The 15,743-nt window shown below is 36.2% G+C and overlaps 2 protein-coding genes across 2 annotated transcripts; one reads left to right on the forward strand and one right to left on the reverse strand.

Moving 5' to 3' along the window:
• The first annotated feature begins 4,996 nt into the window (after positions 1-4,996).
• Positions 4,997-11,734, forward strand: LOC145592131 (G-patch domain-containing protein 1-like). The gene is made up of 11 exons (XM_081648594.1): positions 4,997-5,154; positions 5,300-5,384; positions 5,507-5,583; positions 6,967-6,991; positions 7,094-7,184; positions 7,327-7,393; positions 7,611-7,695; positions 9,784-9,959; positions 10,707-10,940; positions 11,016-11,132; positions 11,323-11,734. The coding sequence occupies exons 1-11, from the start codon at positions 5,077-5,079 to the stop codon at positions 11,386-11,388; spliced, it is 1,101 nt and encodes a 366-aa protein (XP_081504720.1). The 5' UTR covers positions 4,997-5,076; the 3' UTR covers positions 11,389-11,734.
• Positions 11,735-12,617: 883 nt separating this feature from the next.
• LOC145605790 (putative F-box protein At1g65770) lies at positions 12,618-15,453 on the reverse strand. Its single transcript, XM_081661861.1, has 3 exons — positions 15,388-15,453; positions 13,400-13,737; positions 12,618-13,317 (listed from the first exon to the last, which is right to left on the reverse strand). The coding sequence occupies exons 1-3, from the start codon at positions 15,451-15,453 to the stop codon at positions 12,618-12,620; spliced, it is 1,104 nt and encodes a 367-aa protein (XP_081517987.1).
• Between the last annotated feature and the right edge of the window lie 290 nt (positions 15,454-15,743).

Here is a 15,743-nt window from a genome sequence, read left to right on the forward strand (position 1 = left end):
CTACCCATCTATAATTTTATTTTGCTACCACCAAAGGCAAAAAACATATGTTTTGCTACCACTTAACATAAATGGTTACTATTTCCGTTAGTGAGGTCCAACCGCCGTCCAGCCACCCCTCCCTCCTTCCAGCCACCCCTGCTCCCTACTAAAACCACACTCAACCACCAACGACCACCAATCACGCGCACAACACCTCCTTGTCTCACCACCACGTACAACACCTCCCTCCACCGTCACTTCCATCACCACTGGCAATCAACCAGCGACAGCGACATCAAGAAACCAATTTCCTTCCCTATCCCCCACCACGCTGCCCTATTCACACACCAATTCACCAACCCAAAGGCAGCCTCCAGCCCGCGTCAATCTTCCTCCTCCCACCACCGCAACAATCCACATACACTACAAACCACCACCGCAACAATCCACATACACCACAAACCACCACCGCAACAATCCACACCACAACAATCCAAACCACAAATTACAGCCCAATCCAACACCGAAACCACCACAATCACCGCCTAAGTCAGCGCCCAGCAATCACCGCCCAAATCACAACCTACACTCCGCAAAACACAACAACAATTTACCACGGAAACCCAAGCACGAGTACAATCGCAACCAATTGCGGCCAATCGCAACTAATACCACCCTAAACGGGTATAAACGGAACCCTAAAACCCATTTAGGGTGGATTTACGGGTGGTGTTTAGGTTTAGGGAATCAGGGGTGCCGGTTTTTGGGTGAGAGAAAGGGGTCATAGGCGCCGGGGGATAGGTAGCCGGCACGAAGGGGGGACGGAGGGGGAGAGGTGGTTGACGGGGGCTTATAATGGCTGGGATTTTTTTTATTTTTTAAAAAGTTTTTTTTTTATAAATTAAATTATTATTAAATTAGATAATTGGTCCCACTTAACGGAACCCCTAACAGATTCTGTTAAGTGGTGCAAAAGCTATATGATGGAACTTTAGGTGGTAGCAAAATAAAATAAAATTTTATATGGGTAGCAAAAATGAAGTAGGGGTGTTTGAGTGGTAGCAAAATGAAAATTTCCTTAAATAAATATTACATATTTAAAAAGTTCATAATGAGACGAATCTAACAAGATTTATTTTGATAATGTTTTTTTTTATAGGTTACTATTAAAATGTGGTTAAAGTTTAGTCAAATTGTTAAATTAAATCAGAGCAGACCGAATAATAAAAATTTAGATCAGACTTTTAAAAAATCAGATCAAATCTACTTATTTCAGGTGAAGTGAACAAATTCTAAGTTGTTACAGAGTATTGGGTTAGTACTTGTATTTATGGGTGGTGGACTGGTGTAGTTCTACTCGCTCCATCTCAATTTGATGTGATTACTAAATATGGTAGTTTTAGGAGACATTTGTCCTTATATTAGCAAACGTAGGTTATTCTATTATATTTTTTAGAATACTATAAATAGGGTCCTATAGGCATTAGTTTTATTTTCATGAGTAACTTTGTACTTATACATACATGCATTATTTTTATTAACCTGATGATATTAAGGCTCTTCCTCAAGCTAAAATGAAATAAAAATTGAAAAATAAACTAAACTTAATAGTATTTTGATGAAATAAAGAATAGAATTTAAATAAGTTCAATCAAACAAGACTTAACTACTACAAATTGTTGCGAAATATTCATGATATGACTCCACTTTACATATGCTACAAACTATTATACCATACCAACACTAGTCACATTCAACCACCCACAACCCTACATCGATCACCGCCTCTTTCAAATTTATGTGAAATAATATACTATCTCCATTTCATATTATTTACAACGATTAGACATTTTTCCTCTCTACTTTATGTCAAATCGTTGCAAATAATATGAAACGGAGGTAGTATATATATATATATATATATATATATATATATATATATAACAACTTCAATTTGTCAAAATTTGTTTTAGCATTCCGATAACCTTAAAATCATTACCAAAATAAACAATTCACCAATCGCCTTATTACTTCTTTTTTGTTTTAAAATTGCAGTTGTATGCACTATAGTTATAAAGTTATAATCCTTTATATCATTTTGCAACTCTAACTCGATAACACTTTTTTACTTACTTCTATGTTCGACAGTTGTGAGCGTGAACGTTAAAAAAATGGTGAAATTATGTCGACATTTGTTAGTTTGGAATGAATAATAAGGAATTATAATGTTGATTGTTGATTAGATTAAATACAAATAATCAGTGTATGGATTATATTTGAATCTGTAATGTTAGTAAAATAAGATATTGCAATCAATCACTATTATATCACCAAAGGTGAAGGATATGCAAAAATAGTTTTTATATACATGTAATTCATTATAAATATTATTTTTTTTCCACAAAACGATTACATATTTATAATTTTTTATTATTATTATTCATATACAAGAGCAATTTCCCTTAATATTGTTGGAATAAAAATAAATTCCCATTATGCTTCAAATGTGCACGTAGGATTGGTTTTCGGTTCAGCTTAAAACCGCTAAGGACGTTAGCGGTTTTGCAATTTTTAAAAATAAAGTCAAAGAGAATTGTTTTTTTTTTTTTTTTTATTGAAAAGCGGTCTCTTTGAACTTGTAAGTATTATTACCAACGTTGTCTTTTCTACCTTTAGACTAAAACTTTAAAACTAACCAAGGACGCAAAAATACCAGTTATTAGTTAGGTGCGTTCTCTTTTCTAGAACCGCTAAGACTTGTGAATTAACAAGGACGAAAGGAAATTTGTTATTAGTTAGGTGAGGTCTCTTTTCTAAACCGCTAATGATGATAGCGATTTTAAGCTGAACCAAAAGAAAAAAAAAATAAAGCCCAACACCGATCCTACGTGGACAATATCTAGGGAATTGAGAATTAATTTTTGTTTTAACCGTGGGAGATCGTTCCATATACAAAATATAACATTTAAATAATTCAACTAAAACAATTTGTATTGGATAATATGTATTGTATTAAATACAGAATAACGAGTAGATATTAATGTGTGACTTTGACATTTTTTTTTTTTTTATCAATGTTTAATTACATATATAGACAATCATATGACAATATGTGTCAAATTTATCTATGTATTTTTTCTTAAATTGAAGAAAATTATTCTACTTAATAATTTTTTTATATCTTTAATTGTCAATTGCAAATGTCGACTTTAATTTATGATGAAATATACTCATAGTGTCCTTTAGGACTTTTTTTTTTTCTTTTTGGATTTTTCAAAATTATACCCTTGAGGTTGTTGAGTTTCTAAGGCATGTCCATGTTTTTTCATAGTTACAAGTTGTGTCCTCTAACTTTAGGTGTTTAATCAATTATACCCTCTAACTAACGTGCACTCAATGTTAATACTTGTAAAAAAAAAAAAAAGGGAAGTAATGAGAAATGGTTGAGAAAAAAAAAGTACATTGAGAGCTTGACCATTTCAATAGTTGCTTTTAGAAAAGGAAACAAGAAAACATGGAAAAAATGATTAATGTTAATCCCCTTATAAGACTTTAAACCAATTTGGCGGTGAAAGTTTCTCTCCAAACTAGGGTAATCAACAGTACTATTAACATTGGGTTAACGTTAGAGGGTACAGTTAAATACATAATTTAAGTTGAAGGACACACCTTGTAATTTTGAAAAAGCATAGGCATACCTTAAAAAATTCGACAACTATGGGGATATTTTTTTTTGAAGGGGGGAGATTAAAAATCATTAATAATAAGCCATACGGCACTTACATAAGAGATCGTAATCGAACAATACAAAGACAAAAGAACCAATTACAAGTTCGAAATAAAGGAAACTACAATTGCACTCGCAAAATGACTTTCTTAAGTACCCTTGGCTCATATAAGTATATAACGCTGTCCTATGCAGCCTCTTGCAAGGGGGTCTGGCAATATGTTGTAGTTTCTGACGTGAACCTTCATTGGCTCAGAATCCCGTACTCCTCGACCTGAAATCAAAATTGGTGTCGTACACTTCACCATAAACAAGGCAATCTCCGATTCAAACACGGATATCGGCATGGAAGCATAACCCTTTAGTCCAAACCAATAGAAGATCCAACTGAAGCCCCATATATAGCCAAAAAACCCGGCTTAAATCCTGCACCAGAAGATCGGTACACCGATCTGCATGCCCTATATCACCCAACCACACCACACAGACAGAAAAAATAACAAAACTAAAAAGCACACAAAGACTCCTAAAAAAAAAAACAAGGAAAAACTTAAAAACTAAGACAACGAACAAAACCCTAACAACCTACCCCGCCGCCACTCCGAGCACAACCACCAAAGCTCCGTGGTTCACCAACCCAACCCACATGCCGCCTGACAATAAAACCCGAACCACCAATGCCCGCCCGAGAAGCCCATACCCCCCACACCACTGAACCGCGGCAGCGACAACCCTACGCGAGGGACTAAGAACGACCCTACGCGAGGGACTCAGAGGGATCTCCCTCCCCGTTCTCGAAAACAACGACGCAACGACGGACTCAACGGAGGGGCAAAGCCACGGCGGGGAAGCGGCAACGAAAACCGGCGGCAAGCCGACAGCAAGGCCGGTGAGAAACTAGAGCGGCCGAAAAGGGGAAGCGGTGCGTGATGCTAGGCCGGAAAAACAAAAACCCAAAACGAAGACTAAAAAGCAAAGGAGAAAGGAAAAAAACAAATTAAAGGAGAAGATCGGAGGCTCGCCGACGCCGTGGCATGGGCGGTGAGCCGCACGCCGGCCGGTGAGCCTCATGGCTGGAGCAGTTAAGGGAAGGCGAAAGGGTTTGAGAGAGAGAGAGGGGCGCTAGAGAGAGAGAGGTTTTTAGAAATACAGGTTTATGACAACTATGGGGATATATAACTTAGAAAAACCCTTTCTTTTTGAGCCGTTAGATATTGTACACCAATAAACTTATAAACACCTTCAAACACATTACAATCAACATTCTCCTTCTAAGTAATTACCATTAACCCCGTAAAACCCTTCTTTCTCTTTTTTCTCTTTCATTTATTCTTCCCAGAGCATCAGCAGCAGCCAACAACCAAGCCATGGCTGCTCCCGAAGCTCCCGTACGATACGTCGGCATCGACCGCCAATCCGCCGCCTTCCGCCTCATGAAGCAAATGGTTCTTCAATTTCTCTCTCCTCCCATCCCTTTTTTCTTCTTCAATTTGTTCCAATTTCCAACAATCTTGGAACTTCGATTTCTAGGGTTTTACGTTTCATCGGAAGATAATTTCTTGATTGATTTGCTTTACCTTCTCAATTTAGGGTTGGGAAGAAGGCGAAGGTATTGGGAAAGATAAGCAAGGCATCAAAGGTTACATCAGAGTTCAAAACAAACAGGATACTTCTGGTTTGGATTTCTTTCTTTCTCTCTCTTAATTTCAGATTTCCTTTTATTTTTAATAATCTGAATTTTTTTTATTTTATTGAAATTCGTTGTAAAATTGATGAAATTATGTGAAATGTTAATAGGTATTGGAGTTGAGAAGCCTAATCATTGGGCATATGATACCTCACAATTCGATAATATATTGAAAAAATTGAAAGTGGTGAGCTTACATGATCAAAGTTATTTTTTTCTTCGTTTGTTTATAATCATACACATTTAATTAACCATCATTAAATTATGATTTCTTTAGCTCATGTTATTCCATTGATGTATGCTTTTATACGATATTCTACACATTTTATTATAAGAACGTCATGCAGTTATTATAAGAACCATCCATCACAAATGATAAATGTAGCTTGTTATTTTGATTTGTTGATAATATTAAGTCTTAACATTACTCTCATAGCATTTTTGGGTGTCAATATCTTGGGTTTTCTATGGTGTACCTTTGTGTCTCTTTAAAATCTGTACTGTACTCTAAGAGGGTGTTTGGATTGAAGAAAATGGAGGGAAAAGAAGGGAAGGGAGATGGAGAGAGGGTGTATCTTTCATTTGGATAACAAATTAGGGATGAAGGGAATTGGAGGGCGGGGGGGGGGGGGGGGGGGGGGGGGTTTAAATTTTAAGAAAATAATCTCTCTAACATTACCCAAACGATCCTGATTCCCCGTTACTTTCAAAATTTTATCAGTTTTAATTCTGCTGATGAAACCAAATTAGGTATTTATGTTAGTTAATGATTTTTACCATTTAAAATCAAATTAAGATATTTTAGTCTTTAAAAAAAATGATAGTTTAGAGAATATCACTGTATAAAAGGCTCAAGATGCACAGTAGCAATAGGGATCCTATTCAGCATTTTTTGTGCTTAAGTGCACCTCATTAAAATGATCTCGCTAGACAAAAATAACACTGGACCCCTATTGCATAGGTGCCTTTTATACATGGGACTGTTGGAAATATTAATACCTTGTTATCAGCATATCTCTTAACACAGTATCAACTGACCCAATCCTCATTGGGAGATGGTGGCTGAAGAAGAGGAGTGGCTAGAGGAGGCTGTAGATGAGGTAGGGAGTAATTAGAGGCTGACAGAGAGGAAAAGCAGGATAATGATCGGTGGTTTGGTTTTGATGTGGTGGAGACTGAAGACTTATGCTTTTGCACCACTTTTGCTAGCCTACAGAAAGATAGATCCCAAAATATAACGAGTGGGGTACATGCACACCATATAGAAACCCATATCTTTATAGGTATTAGTATCACCGCTGAAATTTGTAGAAGCAGGTGTACAACATAGATTTTCAAAAAATACAGGGATACATGGCTACATGCACACCATTAAAAAAAACCCATATTTTTTTAGGTATTTGTATTACTGCTCGTTTTATTTATTTATTTATTTATTTTTTTTGCACGATTTCTTTGTAACATCCCTTGGTGTTGCTCATAGTATTATTGAGTATGCTGCTTTTAAGTTTCAATATCCTGAATTCAAAGTTGAATTTTTCACAAGCCTGATTTTTTCTCCATCTTGCAGCAAGCAGCAGAGACAAATATAGAAGGTATTTGCAACATTAGAATATTACGTGTAAATGAAACATATGTTGTTGTTCATCTTATATAACTGTTGTGGAGTTTAATTTGACCATTTTTTTTTCATGCAGTTGAAGAAGATAAAGATAAGCAAGTGAGTACTGAAATTTGTGAAACTGTTGTCACAGTGAAATCAGTAAAGGTTACTCGACCTCAAGGACGGTATGTATTTTTGGCTTTTTGGGGTTGTGGTGTTTGTACTTTGTAGTTACTGCATGAATTCAATTAACGTTGTTCCAAGGATACTTTCTACCATGTGTATATTTATTTTTTTTAAAATAAATTGTTCTTAATGATTGTTCAGGTATAAGAAGAGGGAAAAAGGAAAGCTAGTTCACAACTATTCTTCTCTGGATCTTGAAGGAATACTTGTAAGCATCTATTGTTAAAAATCTTAAAATGCTACATGTGTTGCATCTTGAAGTCTTTAGTTTTGTTGTTGGTAGCTTAATTTTCTACTTCTCATTAAAATATAAAATTAAGTTTTAGAAATTGTAAATGCTGATGTCAATACGTTGATGTACTGTGATCTATTTGACCAATATGTTTAATCTCAATTTTCATGCAATTGGAAATTGTGTTCTGTAGGGGAAGAAGTCTGAGGAACCGACAATTCCCACAGAAGATGAACCAGAGACAAAAGTTTTTGATGAGCTTCCTTATGATGCTGAAGGTAATGTTTGGATCTATTTAGATCCTATTATATATGCTAACTGTCTACATCTGTTGCTTTAATTTTCCACGAATGTATAAAAAAGTAGAGAGAATATTACACTATACAAACGGTGTTAATCCTACCCTAATATTTTTCTTAATATATAATTTCCATTTCTTTTCTGTATCGGCAAGAGAGGTGTATTGGTTTGATTTGCTAAGCTTGTAGAGTATTGCATTTCAGACCTTCTCAATTCAGTCTACAGATTTCTACAGTTGATTATTTAGAGGCTTTGGTTGGCTTAATCTACTTATCTTAGCCTTGGTGTAAAATTTGTGCCATGTTGGATGTAGAAGTTGTGCATTTGATGGAGGTAATTCAAATGAAGAGGAAACATAATTATGTAGGATTGTAGGATGTGCTCAATAATTTTTTCAACCATGCAAGGTGAACCCACTTATTTAATGAGATTAAGGCACTTTAGTTTGATTGTCATGCAAGGTGAAACAAAAGGTTTAAGAATTCAGTTTGTCTTTGTCTTTCTGGGCTTTCACAATGCAAGATAATTTTAGGTTTTTGGTTCCATTTGTGGAATTATCAAGATTGGATACTGGGAATTTGCTGATGAAGCCTATAGGAATGTAGTGTTTGAGGTTTTTCTGTACTATAACCTTTTCAGAATTTATTCATTAGTTTTACACTAGTGAGGCGGTGAGGCCTTGGCCTTGAGTTGTAAGGCTTAGGTACCAAAAGTTCCTTGTTCTTTTACCTGATGTGTTTTTTCCAGCCAAGACTTGGATTTTTAAAAGCACGCCTAAGAGTTTAAGGGTGTTCTTTTCTAGTACCTTTCCGGCCTACTCAGGCATGAGAGCTGGTGCCTTAGCTATGTTAGGCTCAAAGACCTACATAAGGCGTGCGCTTATGTGCTTTTTTTTCTATGCTGGTTGGGCATCAAGCCGTCAATAGCTAATGTGTAAGATATTTTTTTATTATATAAAAACGCTATGGGACTTTGTGATGGTCAGGTATACTTTAATCCTGGAGGAGAGAGAAACCCCATATCCCCCGTATCCATTCCCAAACCGCATGACCCTTTCACCTTTTCTCTAAGTTCCTTAATTGACTTATGGAACATTGAAAAAAATTAATAAATTTTTTTTTATAAATTATATATAAATTCAGTGTGCAATGCGCCTAACCTACAAAGACTTTTGCGCCTTGGTGCACTCCTTATGCCCTTTAAACTAATGACTTGAAGTCTTTTGACTTCTGTGCTTCAACCTATGAAGGCCATCTAAAAGTGGTCATCAAGGGAGGACAAAACCCCTCCCCCTCCCCCCCCCCCCCCCCCCCCCCTCACCTCCTCTCTTCTCAAACAAAAAAAATCCCCAAATATTGCAACATGGTAGTGGGACACGGATTTTAAGGGAAGAGGGATAGCGAGGAATAAAGATAGGGATCCATATGATAACGAGAGATAAGAGAGAAAACATGTGCAAAAAAGGAAATTTTGCAATATTTGTAAAACTTCCAAAAATGATAATTGCAATATTTGCAGAACGGAGGAAGTATTAGAGCAAATCTGTCTTACTCGAGGAAAGGGCAAAGAAAGTTATGACTGCAAAACAGCCAAGAGTAGGGTCTTTTGTCATGGCTTGTGAGAAGAAAATATCAAATGATATTTAGGAAAGTATTGTTGCTGGTAGCCTAGTAGGATGACATGTATTCCATTTATTGGCAACTAAGAATTATCGTCTTGGTACTTGTATCGGCATAACCGATCAATGGCTAACATCATTATGAGATGTAGTGATTTTTTGTTTTAAATTGTCAGAGCTTAATGCATTTTTGGGGTGTTCTGTAGCAAATCTAAATTCTGCTTTAGTGGCTTATCTATGTCAAGTTATTCATTTCTGGTTGTTGGTATGTTTATGCTGATGTTGCAGTCTTAGTGCAACTTGCTGGTCTCTAGTGTCTTTGCACCTCTCTGATATTGAATTACAAAGATTGGGGGAGCAATAATAAAGACTTGCCATTTGTGAATTTTTTCTGGTACAAAATGGTTTCTATCTCTGGCTAAAGGTTACATATTATATTTGTGTACAGTAAAGGAGATTGTTGAATACCCACCAGAGTGGTGGGGGTACAAGTATGGTTTTGTTATTGGGGGTTTTCTTGGAGCCAAATCTAAAAAGAGGAAAGCGGCTGATGAGGCTTCTACTGGTAACAAAAAGATCGGTTTTGCTGAAGAAGATCAAGAGAATTTATACAATCTTTGTCAAGTGAGTAATCATCTTCCAATTATTTCGTCTATGATATTCTATACAAGATTAACGCATGGGACAGGTTATTATTATGACTCAAGCCTGGAAACAAAACTTCAAAAAGAGTAAATAATGACCTTTGGTAGCTGAATGTTGCATAATTAATTATATCATAGCATTGACTTCGTAATTCATATACTTCAAGTCTTCAATCAATCTTAAGTATTTTTTTATAAGAATTTAAGCATAATATAGTATTTATTTGGTAAAAGTATGCAATAATCTGATGTGTTGCTTTTGTACCTGAAATTTTGTTCAAATGCTCAATTGAATTTCAGTTTTTTCCCCCCCTGTGGTTAAGACTCTTTATTTGTTGGGTTAGGTATGGAATTAGATTTTCTGGTACGTTGCATGGAAGGCATATACTAGTAAATATTTGCAGACTTTATATAAGGAAGATCCTAAGATCAAAGGCTTGCCAAGGAGTATTTGATGTGAAAGAGATCCATGTGATTCTTTTTCAGTTCTAGCATGTATCTCTAATGAGCATAGCATGCTTGGCCCTTGCTTTGTTTTGTTTTCTACTGTTATTGAGAAGTAGTTCTTGAACTCCCTAGAACCATGCATATTGGCAGGATCAACGACGGCTGTTATTTTCTTGTTGTTTATGTGTTACAATGGCAATTGAGGGAAACCACCGAGTAAAATTGAAGGAAATGAAAGTTGTGGATTAATTTTTCTAAGTGAGATTTCGTTTATTTTCAGGATAAAAAAACAACTGGGAGACAAGGTCTTGGTATGAAAGACAGGCCTAGAAAAGTTGCTGGTGTTCACTTTGGAGGGAAAAAGACGACCTTTGGTGACAGTGATAGTGATGATGAAGATTCTCAGAGTGCTGGTTCTGTAGAGAGAGAAGAACATGATGAGATGCCTGAAACCGACAGTGGTAGGGAGCCAAAAGTGAAGCTGAAAAATCTGTGCCGCCAGTTGCTTCGCCAGGTTTGTTTTCCTTGTATCAATAAGCCTTTAAAGTAAATATGTCAGTTTTGCTGAGAAGCTAGGTGGTTGTTGCAGGTACCTGGAAAAACTTTAAAGCTGAAAGAGCTGAAAGCTATGGTAGATCAGCACTCTGCTACAGTTTTCTCTAGTTTCTCTTCTAAAGCTGACTCTCTTTCTTTTCTAAAACAAAAGGTATATTTGGAAGTTTTGATCTGTTGAACAAGTATTTCTGTTTATTTGTTTCATGCCTATTGAGGGAAGTTTTGATTGTAACACTAATGTTTGCATCGCATCCCCTCCCAAATGAAAAAAAAAAACCCTAGAGCCGAGTAGAAAAGAGTTTCATATGAAGATTCTAATTTCATCTTCCTGTTTGCTGTAGCTTGAAGGAAGTTCAAAATTCTGCGTGGAGGGAAAAAGAGTGACCTTATCGTCAAAGAGAAGGTAAAATTTTGCAGATGTGTCATGAATGTAACGATATGTACATTGCAGATCGGATGCAAAGCCTCTACTACAGTCATGCAAATCTCATACTACTGTAAATCTGCGGTGGGCTCTGCGAGGTTTTAATTATTCTTATTTATACCTACTAGTTGTTATTTCTATAGATGTTAGTGGTAATGTTTTCCACAATGAGAATGTATTTCTTTTCTTTAGAAAGTAACAAGTGAGCATTATATTTATCGGTATCAAGTCATAGCATGCTTTCAATATGAAGGAATTAGGATGATATCATTGTATCACTCACTTTCTACCAGTAGTATCAAATTTTGGCTATTTGATTTGCTCTTTCATTACATGTCTCTATAATGCTGTAATTACTATTTTTTCTTTCTTCACTATTAATATGACTACTTGATATTTGTGTTCTAAGTAGGCACAGCTGCACAATCAGATACCGAGTCATTCTAAATTAAAGTATCTAAAATATTATTGATTCATGTATTATATCATCGCAAATAGATATAGCATTAGATTTTTTTATTTTTATTTTTTCTTTCTACTGGAATGAAATTTGTTAAACGTGGTTTAGGTTCACATAGCAACCCTCAACCTTGTATATCAACAATAACCATTTCACCATTTTAGCCAATTATCAAGTTATTAATATGTAAAAAAAATATGTAAGTGCAAACCACAAGGTTCAATTAAAATAAAATATACTAAAAAAAAACACAATTTTAGTTTGACCATGACAACTACAATTTTAAAAAGACTTAAAATTATCAATTACACGTCTACAACAACCCGGGACAACGCTCGGGCAATATAGATTGCATGTTATTAGCCTTTAGCCTTATGATCCAATAACTCGTATAGTCATATCATATGTAGACATTTTTTTTTGTTGCAATATACCACCTCCGTTTTTATTTAGTTAACACATTTTGACTTTAACACTATTCACACACCTTCCTTTGACCGTGTTTTGTATTTTATACGTAATGAAAAATATAGTCACGTGGGATCTTGTGGAATAATTGCATTGGCAAACGGTGACTAAAGAAACGTGACAACTAAAAAGAATTGGAAAAACTAATATACTTGTATTAAGAATAAATAAATACTCTGGTAAAATCTTACTAGTATTAAAATATAAACCTACATTGGATAGGATTAACACTAGTTCACATTAAATTAAAATAGAGCAACTTTCCAAGTTGGTCAATTATAACATTATATGATAGGAGACTCAATCCAAGTAACTGGTGTGCGTTTGCCATTGCAATATTTGCGACGAATTGATGAGCCATAGTGTAACTTGTACAACCTCCCATCCGTTAAATTGTAAATACAAGTGTCTGAGCAATAAAATTTACATCCAGACCACCTCTTTGTTACACGATCATCAGTGTTGTATATGCAATTAGGCTTAAACCCAGACACACCAGATACATCCACAGAAAACGAAGAGTTCATACCTACAAAGATTGCTCTGTTCCCCAAACTTTGCACCTTCTTAACTTGACCATCTTTAACATTAAGCTCAAGGACCTCAAATTGCTTGGTCCAACGACGAAGGTTGATCTTATCAATTATCAGAACCTGACGAACAACCAGTAATTGACCTAAAGATTCAACCAAGTAATGACACCAATTTTCAATGTAAGAGCCTCTTTCATTGTCAAAATTAGTATCCAACTTGGTTAGCATTTGATAACGAGGACTACCTTGTGCTGTACCAAATTTCACAATCATTCCACGGAACTCAACTCCATAAAACTCACCTTGATAAAATGTTATATCACGGCAAAAAAATCTAAGAAAACTATCTAGATAAACTAAGGGCCTTCCTCCTACTTGTGTAGAATCCGTCACTGAAGTCCATGTCTTGTCGCGGCTCCTCCAATAAACCAACATTGGTGCACCATTTATACTTTCAGGTGCCACAGAAAGAAAAACAACAAAATCAGAGGTTAAAGAGTACGAGTTTTCTTCCCAAGACAACAAGTACCCACCCATGTGAAGATAACACCATTTTCATGATCTTAAAATTGTCTTTGGAATCAGGGAGATCAATGCAACGGAGCTTGCCCCTAGAGAAGCTATATAAATGTCGCCTCTTCGAGTAGTTGTTTCTCTTTGGCGGCAGCATCAGCCATGGAACTCTATGCTCATCACTATTGACACAAGCTCTATGATGAGCCTCCTTGGTGGCTAATCTCCAACTAGAACAAATCCAACGCAAAGTCTCGAAGTCTTCATAGAGTTTTACATGCTCCGCGATCTTAGTCACCAAATCTTTTGACATATTAGCCCAATTTGCCATGTTTGAAATGGATTCTCCAAGCAAAATCTAAAAGAAGCCACAATAAATTTGTATTACTCCCAACATTATTTCAGAATTGACATAGTTTGACTAGGCAACTAGTATTACTAATTTAACAACTATTCAAATGATAACATTTGAGTTGTTTACCTTAGAGTTAATAGATAAATTTGTGCAGAAAATCAAATTGTGTCAATTATTTTAAAACAGATGCAACCCATAAATTGAAAAGAAACAAAAATCTAACAAGTTCTTTTGTTAAGTTTGACGGTTTATATATTGTACTTGTTTGTCAATTAGCTTGGTTGGCACTTGGAAGCAATCCTTCCGAATAAACTACAAGAACATATTTCAACACATGGAAAAACACTAATTTCAATCAACTTGTTTGGTTAAGTTGTGAAGCATTGGCTTCAATATCCACTACCATGTCTTCAGATTTAACCACTGGAAAACTTCATTCTTAAGCAAGTTATATTTCATAGTTTGTCCCAATTTGTTAATCAAACATCTTCTCTAAATAGTCAGACATATTCATGTGTTGTCCATTATCAAGCTTCTTAAAATTGATATCCTACATCAATTATTAAACCCGTAAATTAGGGGATGCTCCACTGTCCCATAGCGAGAAACAAAATTTGTTTCACAGAATGCATTTTCGTAAATAAACCAACAAGTTTATTCAATTTTATTCAATTGTGGAGCCCTACAATAATGAAAAAGTTATTAATTTATCCACGAAAATGAAACAGGGAATTTCCCGTAAACTAGACCCTACACACAAGTGCATAATGCGCATATATTGTTGATTATAGAATGTGACAGCAACAATTAATTGAAACATGAGTATTTTTCTCCGTCGTTCCATATTTAGGTCTAATTTCATTGTTCAATCCTAACGTTAAAGGGTTACGTTGTGCAATACATTAGCAACCAAATTTAATTCAATTATCAATCAGGCTCAATTAAATTAAACCCTAGACTGTGACATTGATATGATGATTACAAAAAAACAACTACTCACCTCAGAAGCTGCTTCAGTGGGGGGATACAGGTATTAGAAGTGCGCTGCAAGGGAGAACTGATATACAGGTACCGTGCAACCGGTAACAATCTCTCCAGCAATTCAATGGGTTGGAGACTTGGAGCCCGTTTATAATAATATTTGTAATTATCCCTAATACACGGTCGTGTTCTCATTAAAAAATTTCTCGTCCAAAGTTCATTTGCTCTAAATATGAAGATTGGATATTGGTTTAAATTGGTATTATCTCTTAAATAATTAATAAAAATAAAACACTTTTGATGATTTAAAAAAAAGGGAAATTCTCAACGATAACCCCCAACTTTTGCTACGAACCAATGGTAACCTCCCCTTTTTTTAATTATACAAAATGACCTCAATTAACAACTTTATCTCACTTATGACATTAATGAGGGTTAATTAATTAAAAAAAACTAACTATGGTTAGCTTTAAACAAAAAAAAAACTAAAAAGAAAAACCACCACCTCCACCCTCATCCCCACTAGATCTAGCCAGCACCACCACCTCCACCCTCATCGGAGCCACCTCCCACCCAACCCCCTCGTCTTAAACACTGACCTCACACCCAAACCGCCGAACCCCAGGCAACAACTCCCTTGCACAGCAGCCCGCGACCAACCCACCTCCCTACCTGGCCTCCACCGTTAGCCGCCGAATTAACCACCAGCACCTCCAATTCGACCACAACAGCCACCATCGCACTCAGTACACATCAGAGCCACCACAAGACCCTTCAGAGCCGGCGCTAATTCCATTGAAGCGGTCACTCCTAGTTCGATCTACAAAATCCAATTCGTGTTTGGGGTTCAGCGGTGTGGGGATGGTCAGGGTTCCGAGATCGGCGCTCTAGTGGGGTGACGGTGAGAAGGAGGAGAGGGAAGGAGGGTTGTGGCAGGGGATTTGGGAATCTGGCTTGGCGGTGTTTGAGGTGGAGTTGGCGCACCGGCGGTCGGAGGAGTCTGGGTAGCATCGCTGGCGATCGGAGGA

Source organism: Chenopodium album, chromosome 2 (genome assembly GCF_948465745.1).
Source record: "Chenopodium album chromosome 2, dcCheAlbu1.1, whole genome shotgun sequence".
In the NCBI taxonomy this organism is placed as follows: domain Eukaryota; kingdom Viridiplantae; phylum Streptophyta; class Magnoliopsida; order Caryophyllales; family Amaranthaceae; genus Chenopodium; species Chenopodium album.